Source organism: Harpia harpyja, chromosome Z (genome assembly GCF_026419915.1).
Source record: "Harpia harpyja isolate bHarHar1 chromosome Z, bHarHar1 primary haplotype, whole genome shotgun sequence".
NCBI lineage: Eukaryota > Metazoa > Chordata > Aves > Accipitriformes > Accipitridae > Harpia > Harpia harpyja.
The window spans coordinates 26,112,871-26,133,049 of record NC_068969.1 but is presented as its reverse complement, the minus strand read 5'-3'; the positions used below and the strand labels follow the sequence as shown (position 1 = coordinate 26,133,049).

General features: G+C 58.2%; 1 protein-coding gene across 1 annotated transcript; it reads left to right on the top strand.

Annotated features, from left to right (window-relative positions):
• Positions 1–1,173: 1,173 nt before the first annotated feature.
• Positions 1,174–19,546, top strand: LOC128136617 (adenylate cyclase type 10-like; the record flags this gene model as incomplete). Its single annotated transcript, XM_052776540.1, has 23 exons — positions 1,174–1,300; positions 2,438–2,476; positions 3,124–3,267; positions 3,990–4,195; positions 4,633–4,726; positions 5,044–5,132; positions 5,719–5,910; positions 6,025–6,146; positions 6,784–6,860; positions 7,164–7,353; positions 8,265–8,317; positions 9,746–9,899; positions 10,608–10,800; positions 11,330–11,416; positions 11,865–12,148; positions 12,772–12,908; positions 13,780–13,905; positions 15,525–15,779; positions 16,477–16,815; positions 17,611–17,825; positions 18,212–18,319; positions 18,477–18,655; positions 19,337–19,546. Coding segments are annotated over 23 exons (3,588 nt in total), but the record flags the coding sequence as incomplete, so codon positions are not given.
• Positions 19,547–20,179: the final 633 nt, after the last annotated feature.

Genomic DNA, 20,179 nt, shown 5'->3' with positions numbered 1-20,179 from the left:
CCTGATTTTCAGGGCCCAATGCCTCATTTTCAAGGTCCAAAGAATCATTTTTACAATCCAGCCCTTTATCTTTAGGGTCCTGAAGCCACATTTCAAGGGTCCAAATACCCATTTTTAAGGTCCACCCCCCCCTTTTACAGTACAACCCCCACTTTTAGAGCCCCAAGCCTCATTTTGTAGCTTCCAAAGCCTCCTTTTTGGGATCCAGTCTGCAATTTGGAGGGTCCAAATGCTCATCCGGAGGGCCCGAAGCCTCATTTTAGGGGCCAAACTCCTCCTTTAGGGTACGAAGCCTCATTTGGAGCCTCCAAAGACCCATTCTTAGGGTGCAAGGCCTTAGTTAGGTCGCTGCAAATTCAGCAACGGGTCGCTGCGCAAGCCTCCCTTCGGCACTGTCCTCCAAGAAGTGGGGTGGCGCTGGCTGCCTCCGAGTCAGCGGCTCAGCGTCAAGGAGGGAGACTGGGCCACGGCGGCAGCTGCTCAGCAGGCGATGACATACAGAGGATGTCGCTGCTAGCTGATTGTGTTGCTTGAGGACAGAGGATGGGTAAGTAAGTGATGACCTACGGAGGAGGTCACTGCCGGGTGATTGTGACCACCGCCGTGAGGGCGGAGGGCCAGTTGTCGCGCACAGAGGCCCTGGGCTCAGTGTGCAAGTCGCACTGTGTGGTGAGGTCCTCGTCCTCCCAGCTGGGCACGGCCATCTTCTCCTGAGGTACCCCGTGTGCCACAGGGCGCTGATGATGGCTTCTGCCTGGGAGAGGAACCATTACCACTCACAGCTGGAGAAAGCAGCAGCTTTCCTCCCCAGTCTCATTGTTGAGGACTGTCTCAGGAGTGACAATCCCATTCAGACTGTCCACGGAGTGCTGCTCTTTGTGGATATTTCAGGTGGGGGGAGCAGGGAGGAGCAACCACGGACAGGAGCCTTTTTGGGCCACACTAGGCCCTTTGGAGCCCTGCCCCGGCTCCTCAGACAGAGTGGCCGTCTTGTCACTGCTGAGGTCTTCTGCTGGGATGCCCAAAGAGAGGGGGACGGGTTATGTTGGGCAGTCAACCGCTGCCACCCGCCAGCACTGAGCCAGCGCGTGGGAAGGTGTGACCTACAGGTTCTCGGGCCGGGCAGCATGGAACTGGCTGCCGGGTCCTTTGGCCCACGTGGGCATTTCCTGACTTCTGGGTGTCCCTGTTACAGGTTTCACTGCTTTGTCAGAGAAATTCATCCAGAGGAGCGGCCCAGACAGAGGCACTGATGAGCTGGCGCAAACCCTCAATGACTACCTGTGTGACATTTTGGAGGGTAAGAGCCGTGCCGCGGGACTGTCTGGCAGCGGGCCGTGAGGCTGCTCATGGAGGGTGGAGGTGGACATGCTGGGCAGCCTGGTCCTGCCTCCTTGCAAGGGCTGGGGCTTTCTGTGGCCTGCAGGAACAGCCAGGGTGTCCTGGTGAATCAAGACCGGCACAGGTCCTTTCTGCTCCCCACTGTGGCCGAGGAGGCACCCGCTTTCTCAGCAGCTTCCTCTGTGCTTCTGGCATGAACACCCGGCTCGGTGATGCATTAGTGCCCAGAGCAGGCTGGGGGCATCCAGCAAGCGCCAGCACGCGAGTGACCTGAGGATGCTGGCGCTGATATACGTGTGTGTGTCTGTGTGTGTGTGTGTGTGTGTGTGTCTGTGACACCCTCACGAGCCCCTTTTCACGGGGGACATCTTGACCCTTCTAAGCTGACCGTGAGCACATTGTGGCCACCTCTTTGGCAGCACCTGTAGAGCAAAGCAAGAGAGTCCTCAAAGATGATGAAGGGTCTGGAGCATCTCTCCTACGAGGAAAGGCTGAGAGAGCTGGGACTGTTTAGCCTAGAGAAGAGAAGGCTTGGGGGGTGATCTTAGTAATGTGTCTAAAACCTGAAGGGAGGGTGCAATGAGGACAGAGCCAGGCTCTTTCCAGTGCTGCCCAGTGTGAGGAGCAGAGGCCACGCCCCAGGCATGCACTGAAACACAGGCCGTTCCCTCTGTACGTCAGGAAAGACTTTTAGAGTGTGAGGGTGACTGAGCGCTGGCACAGGTTGCCCAGGCAGCTTGTGGAGTCTCCCTCGTTAGAGCTCTGAAAAAATGATCTAGCCACCGTCCTGGGCAGCTGGCTCTGTGCAGCCCTGCTTGAGCAGCAGGGTTGGACCAGATGGACCCCAGAGGTCCCTTCCAGCCTCCACCTTTCTGAGATCTGGTGGCAGCTCGCAGCCCTGCCTCCCTGCCTGCTGTGCACGTACCAGGGCTGTGGCCCCTGTGAGCCTGGGAGGCAGGCCAGAGCGGTGCTTTCCTGAGCTGTGCCCCACGGTGCACCCTCACCTGGGTGCTCCTCTCGGGGTAGAGGGGCTTGCTCTGTGGCTTCTGGAAGAAGGTGCCCACGTGACTCTTCCTTTCCTTCTCTCTGTCCGCAGAGATGCTGATTTTTGGAGGAGACATCTTTAAGTTTGCTGGTATGTACGCAGGACGAGGATGCCCACGTGTGCTGACCTGCGGCATTTAAGCGCTGTGGCGGCCGTTTGCTGTGCTCTCCTTCTCAAGAGGCTCTGTGCAGCACCTTGAGCCAGCTTCCTGGCCACTCACGCCCCCCCCGTGCAGTGCCCTTTCTCCAGGCTTCTCTTTCTCCCTGGGCCTGCCTGCCTCCGGTTTGGCTTTGGCAAGGGCTGTGGCCTCCCTCATTCTGCCCCTGCTGGTAGGACCCTGGGCTGGGGGTGGGGGCAAGGAAGCACTGAGAGGAGGAGACCCCCTAGAAAGCACAGCCAAAGGTGTGTGTCGGGGGGGTGGTGAGGGGCAGGGAGGCCCTGGTGGTGGCGGAGCTCGGGCTGCCAGGCTGCGAGGGGAGGAGGCGGCCCTGGTGTGCTGCAGCTGCAGAGGAGCGCTCGGGGCAGGGGGTGCCACCGCTGCCGGCTGTCGGCCGCCGTGGCTGGCCCGGGAGAGGAGCGGTGTGCCGGTGCCCAGGGTTTGGCCCTCCAGGACGATGCCCTCCCACGGGCCCATCTTCCTCAGCACGTCGGCCGGTTTCTGCTGTCCCTGCTGCTGAGTGTAGGTCGGGGAGAGTCAGGTCTCAGCAGAGCCTTTACCTTTCCCTCACTTTCCCCAGGGGATGCTGTGCTGGTGCTGTGGAGAGCACCATCCCAGGAGCTGGCTAAGACCATCAGCCTGGTGCTGCAATGTAGCCGGCAGATCCAGAGGAAGTATGGGAATCGTGACACGCACGTGGGTCAGAAGGTCCGACTGAAGATAGGTACGGGCGCTGTGGCACGGGGTGCTTCTCGCTGGCAGGGAATGGGGGGATCCGTACTGGGGCTAGTGCCAAAGGAAAGCATCTCCTGCGAGCATTTAAGGGGCCAGCCGTAGTCTGGGCGGGGATGGGAGACCAGGCCTGCTGGGTTTGCGTGCGTTTGCAGCTGCAGAGGAAGCTTAAAGGCAAAGCGGGCGTCAGATCAAGTATGAGGGTCCTTGAATGTCTGATTTAGCACAGATGTCTGTGGGAGGTAGTTATCTTTCCATTTTTTCAGGTGGGGGCAGCTCTGCATCCTTTGCCCTGCTGGATTCTCCCCTGCCTCTCACAAAGAGCAAAGGGGAGCTGCTTTGCACATGGCTCTGGGAAGGGCTTTGGCAGGCTGTCGTGTGTTCTCAAGCAGACAGCTACAACCTGCCTGCATGTTGGTGGAGCAGGCAGTGACCAAGCCCGCCTGGTTTGCTGGGCTTCTGGGCAGGCTGCTGGGCTTCTGGGCAGGCAGCTGGCTAAGACAGCCGGCACTCTCAACACACTGCCTCTTTCTAGACACCCGTTTCAGGGACCTGTGTCAGTATGCCCCTGAGGAGGATGGAGGATGCCCTCCCCTTCCATAATGCCCTCCCCACTGGGCTTCAGATTAGGTTCTGAACAGCTGAGATGCTGGGGGCTGTAGAGCTCCAAATCTTCCCTGTGTCAGTGCTGCTTCTCCCTCTCTCTCTCACCAGGGATCTCTGCAGGGCCCATGGACTTCCTGCTAGTCGGAGACAGGAGGCGGCAGTACTTCTTGATCTGTGGCCAGGCCCTGGATGAAGTTCGTGAGGCCGAAGAGCTTGCGAATGCAGGTGAAGTAATCCTCTCGGCCACCTCCTGGGAGCTCTGTGAGCAGCACCGGCTCAGGACCAGGCGCCTTGCAGGCAAAAGAGCTGTGAAGGTAGGTGGATGGGATGGCCTGTAGAGCCATTTTGAGGACCCAGACCTGGACATGAAGGAGGGAGGTGTCAGAAGGCTGAGGAGCTGGATGTGGAGAGAGTTGGGGCTGTGGAAGTGGGTAGGCAGCTGAAGCTCTTGTCCTTCCATCTCAGGGGTAACGGTGGGCTGGGCTTGCTTGGTTTGAGGGATCGGGAGGCACTGGGAGGGTTTTGGCCCCACCAGCAATGTCCTCTGTGGGTCATGGCGCTGTGGTTGACAGCTGGGGGATGCTTGGATGATGCCTGCCCAGCTCCGGTGCTTCTGAGGAAGCACTGCTGTCCCATCCAGCCAGGTGGGCTTGTTCTCCCCTTTTCTGGGCAGTGACGGTGGAGGGCGGGCTTTGTCCCCTGGGACTCCTGGGGAGGCCAGTGGCAGTGCCTTCACGCCGTGTGTCTTCAGGTTACAGGCATGGATCGGATGTCTTGGTCAGAATGCCAAGACGCTTTACGCGAGCTTGTGCAACACCCAAGGAGCCGCCGCTTGGAAGGGGAAGGTGAGTGCCAACTTCACCTAGTTCGCGGATTGCCTGGAAAGGTGGGGCCTGGCTGCTTCAGGGGCCAGAGAGGAACCACCCCCGCCCTCTTCCTCCTTTCGGTTAGCACTCATGCTTTTGGCCCTCCTGTGCATCAGCTGGGGCAGTGGCTGCTGCTGCCTTCTCCCTCCAGGGGACAGCACTGCCGTGAGCATCTGGAGGTGGCAACATGAGCAAACGCAGAAGACTCTTTCTCCCCCATTTCCAGTGCCAGCCCCTGCTTTCCGACACCTCGTAGTCCCATCCTCCCAGCAACCACCTGCTTTTTCTCTCCTCAGGTGCCATGAGGCCCGCTCTTCCCCTGCCCAGCGGCCCTAATGCGCACGACATGCTTAGCAAGTACATATCAGAAGCTGCTCTCAGGAAGGTACGTCCAGGCCACCACTGCTGGGGGCTGCATTTTTGGAGGGCAGAAGAAGTGGTGCATTGCAGAGATGGAGTTCTCACGAGAACAGACAAACAGAAGAAAACGCACCCTGAGACGACAACGCGGGGAAACTGAGCCAGGGGGCACTGGTGCTGCACCATTGCGTGTGTTGTTCTCAGAGAGATACGGGTGGTGGGAGGCAGACTTCTGTCTGTCTGTCTTTTCTGTGGGTACGGTTCTGGATGTGCTGCGGTCGTGACAGTGGGATAAAGGGGAGGTTGACAGTGACAGTGGGATAAAGGAAGTCCCCAGAGCATCCCTGCGGGTCGCCCCTCATGTCCATACCTGTCCCAGGATGGGGTGTTACCGGAGCGACTTTCTCTCCTTTGTCATTTGCGTTAACGATTCGGTATCCGCCTGCCACAGGCTGGGCAGCCTGCCCGCCATTTGCACCGAGAGGAGGATTTAGCCCTTCCTCGGGTAGTACCTGCTATTGCCAGTATGCCTGCTCTCCCTCGGTATCTGGTATGGGGAGTAAGCCCCCGGGAGAGCAGGCTGGTGAAGCCATCGTGCTCTTGTCTTCCAGCTTGATGACAGAGTGCCGCTGGACCTCTTCTCTGAGCTACGGCCAGTCACCAGCCTCTTCGTCCAACTGCAGTTGACTGCAGGTATCAACGCAGCGGCCGTCCACACCGTCGTCCACGATGCCAGCAGGATGATGCTGGAAATCCTCTGTCCTCACAAAGGCGAAATCAACAAAATCGTCCTGTTTGATAAAGTGAGTGTGTGGGAGCAATCGCTTCCCCCCACCCTGAGAGGGTGGGCGGTGAGCAAGAGGGAGAGGCTCCCTCTTAGGCACTGTAGCAAGATGTGCTGCATCTGTCCTTGGCAGGGCTGCACGTTCCTCTGTGTGTTTGGCCTCGGCGGAGAAAAGCTGCCCTACGAGAGCATTCATGCCTTGCAGAGTGCTATTCAGATCTTCAATTCCTGCTCCACCATGCTCATGGAAACAAAGTGAGCGTGTGGTGGGGGTGCATGCTGCCTGGGATGGTGCAAGGGGGCTTCCCAGAAAGAGACGCGTCTTCTAGCTTGCTCTGCCTCGTCCCTGGGAGGAAGGAGGCCAGTGCCCTGAGAGGTGGCAGGCGAGCCCCGGGCTTAGCCCTCGGCAGCCAGGCGGAGTCCCTCCAAGCACACCCTGCTAGCCACCGTGCTGGAACGAGCCCTTGCAAGGGCGAGAGGCTCCTTGGTGCCAGAGGCAGGCCCTTCTGGGCGACTGGCCCACGAACGGGATGGGGTCCAGCCACCTGATCTCAGGTTGCTGCCATCGCAGGCAGTGACATCATGGGTGCCTTCTTCCCTCCCTCTTTGCTCACGAGAGGGCTGTGGCCTTCTGCAGGTTGCAGCTCAGGGAATGTGGCCTCAGGGGAAGCGTCCAAAACATCCCACGTGCGCTCTACCCCTGTCCTTTGTCCCTTGCAACGTGGGTATGTTGCGCCCCTGAGCTCTCCACGTCCCCAAGACCCACGCTGGCCGGACAGGATGGCGGGTGACCCAGGCTAGCGCCGAGGGGAGGTGCGGGAAGGGATGAATCTGGGCGGGCAGGACTGCGCCTGGGGCGCTGCTGAAGCTGCGCTGTTTCCCTGTGTGCCAGGGCGGTGTCTGTTGCAGTTACCAGTGGGACGGTGTTCTGCGGAGTCACCGGCCACCCTCTGAGGCATGAATACACAGGTAGGAGGCGTGCGTCTGAGGCGCGGGAGGCTGGCGTGGGCCTGCTTAAGCATAGCACTCTGGAAGAGGAAGGCGGGCTGGGAGAGGGCTTTCCCAGCAGCCGGTCAGGAGCGGCCCAGGCAGTGCGGGTCCTGGCCCGTGGCAGGAGAATGGGCTCTGTGGCCGTTTGTTCCCCTGGGTTCTGCTGATCCCGCTGTGGGGTTGGCCTGTGCTGGAGGTGAGGCAGCCATTGGCCTGGAAGGGCGCCACGGGGCAGGTCGCACGGAGATGTCAACGCACGCGCGCTCTCTCTCTCTCTGGCAGTCCTTGGCCACAAGGTGAATTTGGCAGCCCGGATGATGGTGCACTACCCTGGGCTGGTGTCCTGTGATGCAGTGACCTACGCCTCCTCTCGGCTGCCCCCTTACTACTTCAAGGAGCTGCCGGAGAGAAAGATGAAAGGCCTCAGTCGTCCTGGCACTGTCTATCAATATGTGGGGATCACCAAGAAGAGGTGAGTGACCTCTGAGAGGGCTGGATGAGGGGATTGTGGCATCAAGGGTGCAGCCTTGGCCAGCAAAGAGGAATTAGGCAGAGAGAGACCAAGCTGGTCTCCCTTGCCTGTGGCTGAGACGGTGAGAAGCCCTGGCGCGGGAGGCTTTTTGCCTCTCTCCCCTGCTGTCTCCTGCTGCTAAGAGAGCAGGAGCGAAGCCACAGGGATGGGGAAGGTTTGCCTGTCTTGGCAGACACAACCTGGCCTTGCAGGCTCTGTCCAAATGGCTTTCAACTGTGCTTGCTCCACCACGTGCCCTGGTAACGCTGACCCAAGGAGGTTTTTGTCCCGGCTGCTTCCGAGCAGGAAGCTTTGGGCCAGCCTGTTTCCCATGGGGAAATGTGGACCATGGGGACACTCTTCCTCATGTCTTCCTGCTGAAATGTCAGCTCTTCCTCTGGGCCAGGATTTGACCTTCTCTTTGGATGACGGTTTGAATGTTAACATTGCCATCTCTTGGAAACTACAGGAGGACTTGAGCCAAAGGTGCTAAGGTGCTTGGCATCCCAACCCGTTGAGTGACACAAGTCCTCCTTTGCAAGACACTTGTTTCTCTTTGCCAGCGTGTGCTAGCCAACAGCACGCCCTGGCTCCTTTCACATGTCTCCGATGTCTCTTGGTTTGGCCTCTGGTGGTGGACTCTTGATACGTTCTCCTGTCCTGCCATGGCCGTTGGGCTTCTTTATGCTTGAAGCTGTCCTAGCGTGCAGCTTGAACTATGGGTGGGGGTGCATACAGGGGAAAACATGCTGCTCGGAAGAAAAGCAGGTGCACGAGGAGCACATCCTGCCCCTCTACGCCAGGCTGCTTCTCTGTGTCCCCTGGCTTCTCACCAGCTAATTGACCTGTGTTTTCTTTTCCCCTGCTTCTAGCATATTTGGCATGGGTCTTGCCAAGAAGAGGTCAGAGTACGCCCCCTTACTGGGTAGGTGGAGAATGCCTTGCTCTTCTGAAGCCCAGTTTCTTCCCCTCGGTAACTTTTAGTGCCATGCTGGGAAGGGAGAAGCTTTTGCCGGGGATGGTGTTGCCTGCAGCGGCCCTAAGGAAGTGCGGCCTCTCTTGGCCCCTACTTGGTTGATCTCTTTGGGGTGGAAAGCAGGGTGAGGCGCCTGGTGCTGCCTTGCCGTGCTCCAGACCTGGTACGAAGGTACCTTTCAGCTACGGAGCTGCTCACACCTGGGGGCTATGTCTTTGGGATCAGGAAAGAGATTGCCTTCTGCCAGACTGACGGAGAGTTCCGGTGGTGGGTTCTCCCCCTTGTACTCCTCAGAGATCCTTTCTTGGCATCATCTGGGCGTAGACATGGAAACGTCAGGACACACGGGGTGCCTTTAATCACTCGGTGTCTTGCTGGAGGTTTTGGGCCCTGTTACAGGTTAACCCCGGGAGGCAGCTCAGCCCCACAGAGCCACTCGCTCCCCCCAGTGGGATGGGGAAGAGAATCGGAAGGGTAAAAGTGAGAACAGTGCTGGGCTGAGACACACACAGCTTAATAGGTAAAGCAAAAGCTGTGCAAGCATGCAAGGCCGAATCAGGCATTCGTTCCCTGCTTCCCATCGGCAGGCAGGTGTCTAGCCATTTCCAGGAAAGCGGGGCTGCATCATGCGTAACGGTGACTTGGGAAGACAAACGCCTTAACTCCAAACGTCCCCCCTTCCTCCCTCTTTCCCCCAGCTCTTCTTGCCAAGCACCGCATCATATGGTATGGAATAGGCCTTTGGGCAGTTGGGGTCAGCTGTCGTGGCTGTGCCCCCTCCCAGCTTCTTGTGCGCCCCCAGCCTGCTCGCTGGCGGGGCGGCGTCAGAAATGGTAAAGGCCTTGACGCTGTGCAAGCACTCTTCAGCAATAACCGAAACAGCGTTGTGTTAGCAACAGCCGTGTCTGGTCACAAATCCAAACCAGAGCACCGTAGGAGCTATCACTGAAGAAAATTCACTCTAGCCCAGCCAAAAGACACTGAAGATGCTGCCTCGGCTACCAGGAAGTGCCCTGTGGCTCATGCTACAGCAAGGAGATGCTGCAGCGACTCGCATCATCTCTTCCAGTCTTGTGCTGGATCACTGCGGGGAGTTGCATGGGGCCAGCTGAACCTCTGTGCCTGTGGGAGGGCAGAGGGTGGTGGGACGGGGAAGAAGGCATAGGAGCTGCGCTGTGGGGCAGGCGGGCCCCCTCCCGCTCTGAGGAAGGCAGAGGTAAAAAAGCTGGGATGAGAGGGCAGGAAGGAGGCCTGGCTGTAGGCAGGCTGGTGGAAGTGGTGGCGGGACAGGGAACTGCGGTGGAGGGTGCCAGCCAAAGTGACATCTCTCTGCTTTTCAGCACACCCAGCAGCTGGTTTTCTTGTTTGTCTTCACAGGTCGGGAGAAGGAGATTGACCTCTTTGGCAGCTGCTTGAAAGCCTATGAGGACTTAGGACAAAGGCACATCCTGGCATTTGAGGGCACGATGGGCTCCGGAAAGAGCCACTTACTTACCGAACTGGCCTATTTAGGCCAGGCTGCTGGCCACAGGTACAGGTTTTTGACCTCTAGCTTTGGGACGCTGCCCCTGCCCATCACCTGGCAGGCATAGAACATTCCGTCCCCTCTGCCGGTGCGCCTGGCCCTTGGACTGCAGCCTCTCGAGAAAGCCTCCCTAGGAGCACCTGCATGCTCTGCTCCCGCCTCTACATCTCTGGGGAGTTGGAGGTGGCTTCTTGAGCCATGCCCTTTCCTCCTTCACTTCTGGGCCAGGCACAGATAGAAAGAAAGAGCCCAAGCCCAATGCTTTTCATCTGCCTCCAGACCCAACAGACAGCAGGGTGGCCTGTCTCGGAAGCCCTGCTTGCCCTCTGCCTGTTTCCCAGAAGGAGCACTGGGGCAGAAAAGCCTTCCTGTGGTCTGGGAAGCAGGCTGCTAAGGTCTGGAGCCCAAAGGCAAACCCGCCACTTGCTCCATCCTTGCCCCTTAGCCCCATGAGTTCCTCTGCAGGGGGACGTAGCGAGACCTGGGCCGGCGCTGGGGAGACGCAAGAGTCTGGACCCGGCTCTCCCGGTGGCTTGGCAGCAACTGCCCCTCTGTGCCCTTTCTCGTATGAGGAGCGAAAAGCTTGGCCTCCTCTGGGAAGCACTTTGAGACGAGTGGCTGACGAGCCCCCCCCCGCAAGGGCATCTGCACCCCTTTTGTCTTAGAAGGCTTGGGCTGTTGGGGATCTCAGTCCCCTTTGCTTTTGCACGGCAGGGTAGTTGCCATGGAACTGCTAGAGGTCAACGTGAGGCAGTCCTTCTGTGCCATCCGTACGCTGATGGCCAGGGCCCTGGGCCTCCAGGACTGTGAACACTGCGGTGCCAGGCAGCGCACGCTGCAGACAGTGCTCCGCGGGACAATTGAAGAGAGCAGCTTTTGCCTCCTCAATGACATTTTCCTTGTCGAGGTGAGAGCAAGAGGCCTCTCTGGCCCCCTGGAGAAGGCCTTCTCGTGAGCTTTTCTGGGTCTGATGTTGTGTGGGCGCGCTGCTGGGAGTGCCTTAGCTCAGGGTTGGGAATCGTGGGGGTCATAGCACAGGTTTCCCATTCCTGGGCCCTGGGGGGCTCCCTTTCTGGGGTGAGTTCATGTCCCACGCTGCGTCTGGTGGTGCCCGGTGCCTTGTTCAGCACCTTGGAAGTGGCACTGGAGAGAGGCTGGTGCTGGGCGAGTGGTCTGCTCCAGCCAGCCCAAGTGTCCTACAGCCAGAGAACCAGCTCTTCAGCCCACCCCCAAGCCCCAGCTCTGCCAGCGACCCTCAGCAGAGGGCCTCTGCTTTAGGCTCCAGGTGAAGTCCCCACTGTGGCTCCTTGCACCTGTGCTGGGGAGAGGTAAGGTGCTGAGGCCAGCAGAGGCAGTTTGCTCTGCGGTCTTGCTTGGTGGGTTCGTGTGCCTAGCCCCAGAGCGATGCTCCTCCCTGACTCTGCTTTTCTGGCCAGTTTCCCGTTTCGGACAAGGTTCGCGAGATGCGTGGAATTGAAAGAAAAAAGGAGTTGCACTCGACTTGGGCAAAAGTGCTAGAGAAGGTGAGCATTTCTCCTTCCTTTCTTCCTCCTGGGTCAGAGAAGGAAAACAAGCCTGCTGGCTGCGGGCTCTGCACCACAGCAGTGTGAGCGGGTGGGAGGACCACACGCCCGGGCCATCGCCCTTCAGGGCCTGAGGAACGCCCCCCCCCCCCCCCCCCCCGCAGCCCCACAAACACACCCCATAACTTTCCTCTTGTCAAGTGTACCCTGGACAAGGAGCAATGGCTTCTGCATTCCCTTGCCCAAGCTGCCTCCTTCTGCAGGTCAGGTGGTGTTAGGTGTGACCTTAAAATCTCAAAGAAATTAAGAGTCAGTAAGCTTCTGAGCAGGGAAGTGGCTGGGGAGAGACTTCCGAGCATCCTCTCAAGAGACAGAGGCTCAATCTCCTCCCCTGCAAGATACTTGGGATTCCACTGGATTGCCCTCAGAACATCCTGCTTTTTTTCAGACCATTGGAGGAGAATTTGGCATATTCGTCATCGACAATGCCCATTTCATCGACCCTGCCTCCTGGAGTATCATGTCACCCGTGCTCCGAAATGTCTCCTACTTCATGGTCATGAGCTTAGCGCCGGGCTACGCAAGAACAGAGGGCTTTTGCAAAGCTGCAGCAGACAACACAACGTCCCAGAAAATCACCTATCTTCGTCTGGATGAGCTGAAACCTTCAGCTGTGGTGCAGACAGTCTGCCAGAACCTTAGAGTGGACAGCATCTCCAGGGATCTAGCGAGGTAAGTTCGAGGCGGGGGAGCTCTTCCTGAGGGCTTGAACCTATGCAGACCACGGACGGGAATCAGCCCCCAGGAAAGGGAGCGCAGGGCCACTAGAAGCATCACCGACTCTAGGGAGTACTCTAGGAGCTGGGTTGCTTGTTATGCCTTGTCCTGGCAGGCGCGAGCTGAGAGTGGGCCACTGCCGAGACACAGAGCGTGGGAGGTGTCAGCCCTTCGCGGCTGCACAGAGAGGAAGGGAGGAAGAGTCCTGAGCCCAGGCGTGGCTGGGCTGTGAAAAGGCCTTGGTCTAGGTGGCCGGGCTGTGGGGGAGATGCCCTGGGGCAGAGGCCTGCCCTGCTGCCAGAGAGGATCTAGGCTCCTGAGGAGAGGAAAGGCAGGGCTCGCTGCTCTGCGCTTTGGCCGTTGTCCACGATTCTTTTCCCATGGACTTGAGCGAAGGCTGGAGCTTCAGGGGGGCCCAAAAGCCTAAGCCAGCAGAGGACTGTCCCATTCAAAGGCGAGGTGCAGCTGTGACAAAGATGCTGGCTACCCTGTATTGCCCAAGTGACTCGCCGCCCACCTGAACCGTGTTTCACCTTACTCCCCTTGTGGTGGTCACTGCCGCGTCTGCTCCTGTCCAGGTTCCTGATCCAAAGAAGCTCGGGGATCCCGTATTACTGCAAGGAGCTGCTGGGCTGCCTTCTTTGCAACGACATGCTCTTGCTCCGCACCCGGAGGCGGGCTGAAAAAGCAGAGGACAACTGGGAGAGCCTGATCAGTAAGCACCTTTGCTGCTGACTAGCGAGTTGCTGTGGCGCATTCTCCGCAGCACAGTCTTGCCCCATCATTCCCCCGCGGGTCTGGGCAGAGTCAGATCTTGCAGCGGTGCAGAACGTGGTCTGGCGGAGGCGTGGGCTCCTGCGTGCCTTGCTGTTGGGACAGCCAAAGCAGGGGCTAGCGAGTTCTGGTGGCTTGGAGGGGCCTAAATTCTTGGGGCGGGGGCTGGGGGGCTAAAACAACAGGGGAAATGGTTCCAGAGCACACGTGTTTCTAGTGTTTCTTAGGCGTTCTAATGGGCACGGAATTTACCCTGGCCCAACGCCAGCTCACTTGAGAACAAACCCCAGCTTGAGGCGAGGGACGGGCCTGGGAAACTTGAATTCAAAACCATAAATCCCCACAAGGGTACTGGTAACGGAAGAAAACGGTGGCAATGCCACCGAGCACGCCATGCCAGCCGGAGTGCTGTGGCCTTGGGAACAGCCAGGGCTGATGCTGCATTTTGCATGATCCCTGGCAATTTCCCTGGCTGTGGAGGTAGCCCTGTCGAAGGCAGCAATGCTGCTGCTTTCTGTCGCGGGGCATTCAGTTGCCCCCTAGGCACTCCAGAAGCTTTGACTGAGGGGCTGTTTGGGAAAGCTGGTCTGAAGGCAGAACACCTGTCTGTCCTGGGAGGGCTATGCAAAGAAATGCTTGCAGTGGGAACTGTTTTGCTGTGCTTAATGACCACGTTCAGCACATGCAGGTCCCTGCGCTTGCACTGGGCCACGTCAAGTGGGACTTGTCCCCTCTCAGGCGAATTTTGAAACATTTGCAAGCCGCAAGTTACTTTGCACATTGCCTTATTCGTGTTCTCTTGCTCCACCCAGCTTCTGCAGTTGAGGCTTCACCCCTCGCAGCAACCTCGAGCTCCAGCGCGGGGAATGATGGCAGGGTCTGCATCATCAGACCAGACGTGAACCCGGAGAACACGGTGCTGCCCACCACCTTGAAAGGTGAGGGACCGAGAGCCGCTCTGCCGGCTCGCGGCTGTGCTGGGGCCCCTTGGCGGGGCATTGGCTAGAGGGAGGCTGGGCGTTTGTGTGCTGCAGAGTCACCCTCTCAGCTTGGGGGCTCTGCTGGGAAGGTGGCTCCAGTGCAACCAGAAACAGGCCTGGGGTTGCGGGCAGCCATTTTCCCCTCCTGGGCGTGGACCAGCTGTGAGCCTGCTGGCTGCTTTCCAGCAGCAGGTAGGAGAGAAAAGGCTATTGGTGCAACACTAGGATGGCTCCCTTTTCTCACAGAAACAAATGCTTTGCTGGGAAAAGTCTTTGACTTGCCGCTGACTCAGCTGTGATCGCGGCTTTGCCCTCGCTATTTTCTTCTTAAGCTCCCCAGCTAACGGTGCTCTCGAGGCACTTAATCCAAACCAAATCCATTGGTTTTTTTCTGTGGATTGGCACGGAAATCCCCCCATAGCCAGGGGAGCTGGATGGGGGAGCCGTCAACGACTGTCCCTCCTCTCTAGCCGTAGCCATTTGTATGACCCTTGAAGAAACGTCATGCTAAAGCGTTCCTGCTGTTAAGTTGTTTTGTCCCGTCCCGTCCTGTCCCCCAAAACAATGAAAACCAAACGAAAGGCATAGTATTGTCTGGCCAAGTTAAGAGAGCCACTGTGGGGAGTTCTGCGTTGTCGTGGTTTAACCCCAGCCAGCAACTAAACACCACGCAGCCGCTCACTCACTCCCCCCCACCCAGTGGGATGGGGGAGAAAATCGGGAGAAGAAGCAAAACCCGTGGGTTGAGATAAGAACGGTTTAATAGAACAGAAAAGAAGAAACTAATAATGATAATGATAACACTAATAAAATGACAACAGCAATAATGAAAGGATTGGAATGTACAAATGATACGCAGTGCAATTGCTCACCACCCGCCGACCGACACCCAGCCAGTCCCCCGAGCGGCGAATCCCTGCCCCCCCCCTTCCCCGTTTCTGTACTGGATGGGACGTCACATGGTATGGAATACACCGTTGGCCAGTTTGGGTCAGGTGCCCTGGCTGTGTCCTGTGCCAACTTCTTGTGCCCCTCCAGCTTTCTCACTGGCTGGGCATGAGAAGCTGAAAAATCCTTGACATTAGTCTAAACACTACTGAGCAACAACTGAAAACATCAGTGTTATCAACATTCTTCGCTCTGAACTCAAAACATAGCACTGTACCAGCTACTAGGAAGACAGTTAACTCTATCCCAGCTGAAACCAGGACATGCGTCCACCTCTGCGCTGGGGAAGGTTCTCTGTTTTCTGTGTGCGCTGTTGGGCAAAAGCCTACTCCAGCTGCGGTAGGGCGCATCATGGATGCATGTACCTGCTGGATCCTGCCCTCCTCACCCCAGGTGGGCGAGTGTTTGTTGGAGCGTCTCGCTCTTCCCCAGGCCTTGTGGCCTGCGATTCCAACAGGTGCGGAGCCATTTTGAAGACGCCTGCCCTGGGTTGCAATTGCCCAGCAGGTGCGGTGCCGAGGAGAAGAGGCCAAAGTCGACCCCGTTTCATGTGTTGAGACTTTCCAGCCTCTCCAGCCTCAGCATGGGAAACAGGCAAGAGAGAAAGAGGTGTTGCTTCTTTTTGACAGAGATTGTGCTGGCCCAGCTGGACCGGATAAAGCCACTGAAGCAGATGGTTTTGAAGTTTGCAGCTGTCATCGGGCCAGTGTTTACCACCCAGCTGCTGTCGCACATCCTTCCTGACGGCATGAGGCACAAGACGAATTGCTTGTTGGACATGCTGGTGAGCGACAGCATCCTTAAGTGGCTGAAAACCACAGAGGTGCCAGAAGATGTCCGAGATCCTACCAAGGGGCCAGGCACCTCTCGGCAGGCAGGGAGTGGTAAGTGGTAGCAGTAAAGAGGCCAAGGGAGCTCCCAGCTGTGTCCTGGTGGGGCTCCCCAGGGCATGGTGCACTTCCCCCCTCTGCCCCAGTAATGGCTGGGTGGAGCTCAGGCAGGCATGGGGGTTCGGGATGGCTTGTTCAAAGATCTTACAAGTCAATCTCAAAGAAGACTAGCTTTGCGCTGGAGGGAAGTTCCCACCAGCCGTCCCAAGTGCCTCTGCTCCTCTGCCTTCAAGTGCTGCTCGTAGCGCAGGCACGGGAGGGCATCTGGAATCACCGATATCCTCTCCCAGTTGCCTGCGGCATCCAGATCAAAGATGCCCTCCAAAGTGCCCCAGGGCCTTTGAGAGGCTTTTGTTCAGCTTTGATTCCCCTGTGGTGCAGCAGGGGAAGCTCAGGAGGCTGGGGACTGCCTTGCCAAGAGCGGAGAGAAAGCACTGGCCGGGGCTTGCTTCGGCTGGCGGCAACATCCCCAGCTCCTGTCTGGAGCACAGCTGAGCGCTGTGTCCCCAGGGCTGTGCTAGCATCAGCAAGGCAAGGCGGGCCCTTTCGCCTCGTCCTGCAAGGCTCGGTGTGCAGCAGCGCCGGTTTGCTGCTAAGGATGCTCACCAAGGCACGACTTTCATGCCCCGGCTGGGACGGCCCTGAGGCCTGGCCCCAGCTCAGGCTGATGCAAAGGCCCTTTGCCCTGCAGGTGTGGAGAGACCCTCTCCGAGCAAGAAGACCACGGAGCGGCAGTCTGGCGTGCTGGTCTTCCGTGTCCCACTGCTGCGGGAGGCTGCCTACGAGCTGTGGCCCGAGAGACAGCGGGTCGCCTTGCACCGCAAGTGCGCCGCCTTCCTGGAGCGGCACGCGCACAAATGCAAGAGCTGCGGCCAAGGGGACTTTGTTGCCTTCCACCGCTTCACCGTCACCAGCACCCGGGAGGGAGGGAGCAGTCAGGGCCCTGCTGAGCAGGGCGACCCTCACAGCTGGGAGGCCTTGGTGCTGGCAGGAGAACAGCTGAAGAGGGATAGGACCCACGGCCCTGAGGGTATGCTGTGCACCATGCTCCGCAGCCTGGGCCCTCCAGGACCCCAGGGGGGCTGTGCTGGGGATGGGGTGGGAGGACATCTGCTAGGGACGAGCCCAGGAGGTGAGGATGGCCACTGCAGACTTTCGGCAGTGTGTCGGGACCCTTGCAAGGATCCTTGCGAGCCTGCTGGGAGAGGGAGAGTAGCTCTTCCCCTGTGGTATGTGAGGAGGTGTCTAACCCCGTTTTCTTTCCTGATGCTGCAGGTGCTCTGCAGCAGCAGCAGGCTTTCCTGGAGGAGGATTTTGGGTGAGCAGACACGGTTTTGATGATTTTGGAAGGCAGTGAGCTCAGGGTGTCCAGAGGAGACAAAGGAAGCGCCGCCATTTGGCTGCCGGTTGTGACTGCAGCTTAGGGAAGAGGCTTTCTGTGGGGTGGGAGCTGGGAGGAGATGGCCATGGAGATGAGGGAGTGCTTGAGGAAGCCCGTGGGCTCAGAGCCATCATCACACTACACTGGAGCAGCCCTTGCTTTCCGGTTCCTACAGAGTAGCACTGCAAAATCTGCAGGGGAAAACCTGCCCCGGGGACTCGAGTGGTTTGCCTGTGGGAAGAGGTGACAGAAAGCCCAAGCTTGTCTCTTTCTCCCTACCTACAAAGCACCTGTACGGGTCATACGTGCCCATGGCCTCGTGCTCTGCTTTGAACAAAGGGCTTCTGATGCCGTCTCTGTGGGGAGAAAGAGCAGTACAGGTGATGCCCGTGTATTCTTTGCTCTCTTCTTCTCCTGGGAACCGTCCTCTGACTAGTGTGGCAGGATGGTTTCTGGCAAAGAGCGAACAGACAGCTGAGCTGCCCAGCAAGACCAACAGGAAGCACAGCGGTACATGCTCCTGTGAATGCAAAGCCATCGTGGAATCGGTGCTTGTGCCTTTGGCTCGCCACTACGTGGCGATGGGCGATGCTGCCAGAGCCTTCTACTACCTTCTGGAGTCTGCGGCTGCCTACCTGCATGTCTCCAACAGCTACATGGTGAGTTGCCCTGCTTGCCAGCACCCACTGTGCACAGAGTCCTGCCTGCCTGCCTGCCTGGCCGTTGCACTAGGGCGTGCCTTCGCGGGACCTCGGAAAGGAAATGCTGGGGTCAGACCCTGACTTTTTCCTCTGGTTTGCCTCTTCTGTGGCAAGAGACACAAGGCACTGTGCCCATAGCACAAGGGGCATTAGCAGGGAGGCAGTCTGAAGGATCACTGGTGCCTGTCTGTGCTCTGAGACAGTGTGACTGTGTTTGGGCGGGCATCACCAGGGGGAGAAACAGGCCCTCCTAAGACAGATGCCAGAGGCAATGATGAGGGAGGACAAGGCTGGCCATGGGCTCTGCACCCACGCTCACCTGCTCTCTGTGTGCTTGCGCAAAGGCCCTCATGAAGCTGAACGAAGCGGAGGTCCTGAGGAACTCGCTGGAGAAGAAAGCAAATGTGATCGCCTGCTTTGAAGAGGCCACCTTCTTCAGCCTCAAAGGGGAGGTAAGAGACGGGCAGGTCTGGAGGGATCTCCTGGGGGACGGAGCTGGATGCCTTCCCCGGTTGCAGGGGATATCCCTGGCATCTCCAGCCACTTGGAGGTTCCTGCAGTCTCCTGGGCAACTAGTCCATATCGGGATGTTTCCCTTTTCCTCTGCAGGTCTGCTGGCATATGGGGCACATGAAGCTGGCAGAGAAACTGCTCAGGAAGGCTTTGAGCCTGCTCGGAAGACAATTCCCCCAGACCTCCACTGGAACCTTTGTCAGGTCTCAGGTGGAAAAGTTGCCGTGTGCCACTTGTGTTGCCAGAAGAGCATCCTCCCTTCCGCAGGAGGCCCGGTAAGAAGCAGAACTGAGAAGCCAGGGGAGGAAGAGCCATTTCCCACCTGGTCCCAGGCATCCCGGCCCAACCTGCCTAGGCTTGAGGCCACCCTGAAGCTGACACATAGGCCTTAGCAGGACCGAGGCAGTAAGGAGCCACGTGCGGGTAGACCGGGGGACGCCAGAGCCCCACACTCCCTCCCTCCTTGCGCAGTCACGGGAACAAAGCATGCCCTTGGGTCAAAAGCAGCTTGCAGCTGGGGGTGCGTCTGCCGGCACGTGGCGGCTGTGGCAGGGGGTTGGTGGTGGCTGGCAACAGAGAGCTGTAAACGGGGAGTAGAGGCTGAAGAGGGGCAGGGGGTCTGGAGGCAGGACCAGGACGTGGGGAAGGAGCAGTAGGTGGAGGTGAGGTGTGAGGATGAGGAAGCTCAGAGGGTGATACCCCTTTTCCTGCCGGTTCCCAGCTTTGCTTGGCCCCCCTGGCACTGCAGTGCCAACACGCCCTCTCAGGCGGTCAGCTTCCCCTGACACCGCTTCGTTGTTTGCCCCCTTCCGCTCCAGCAGCCGCCCCTCCGTCAGCTCCCTTTCCTCCGAGGAGGTGCACCTGGCTTGTCCGCCGCCCTGCTTTCCCCCGGCCCTGTCCCATTTAGCACTGCACAGCTAGAGCCTCCGGGCCAAGCAGTTTCTCTCGTGTGGCAGGAGGAAGAGGCTAGCCTGGCTGCTGCGGCAGAGCTGCTGTCTTTCCTTACTGGAGCACCTCTTCAGCCTGGAGGGCACTTCCAGCGGACAGACGTTCTCCCTCCTGGCAGCGCGCATGAAGGCCAACACGGACAGGGCAGTGGACTCCTACCAAGCAGCAGACTCCTGCCACAGATAGACTTACAACAGAAGGGTGGCAATGAAGTTACCTCATTAGCAGCTCCGTTATTATGACCTTTGCTGGCGGGCCTTTCTTTCTTTCTGAGGCACGGAGTGATACACTGTCTTATCATTTCTGTTGATGGCTACTGCGGCTCCATCAGCGATGGCTACAGCTCTCTCGCAGGCCCTGGTGCAGACTCCTGATGGAAGACGCTTCTGATTTGAGGTCACATTAAAACCAGAGACCTCTCAAACCCTAGCCCTCTCTGTTGTTCTTGCTCCTCACCACCTACGTACGGTCAGCTGGCTACTGCTGCTCCCTGTCTTTCCCCCGCTAAAGGGGAGGGCTTCCCAGGGTTTGGGGGTGTCGCATCCCAATTTCTCAGGACAATGACTCAGGTTTGCCGATTCCCAGGTCAGGATTAAGGTGAAACAACACCAGGAATCCTTTAACTCACAAAACTCAACTTTTATTCGCTCACAACAAGAATTGGCATGCTCACCGCAAGAATTCGCATGCTCCCAACAAAAATTGGCATGAAACTATGTTGGTAAACTAACATGTGATAACCGTACATCACCAAACATACACTACAGGCCTTGCTCATTTGGGAATCAGTTCGGGGAAGACAATGAGGAGAGCCCTCCCGTTGAGTCACGAGGTTCAGAGCAGACCCCCTT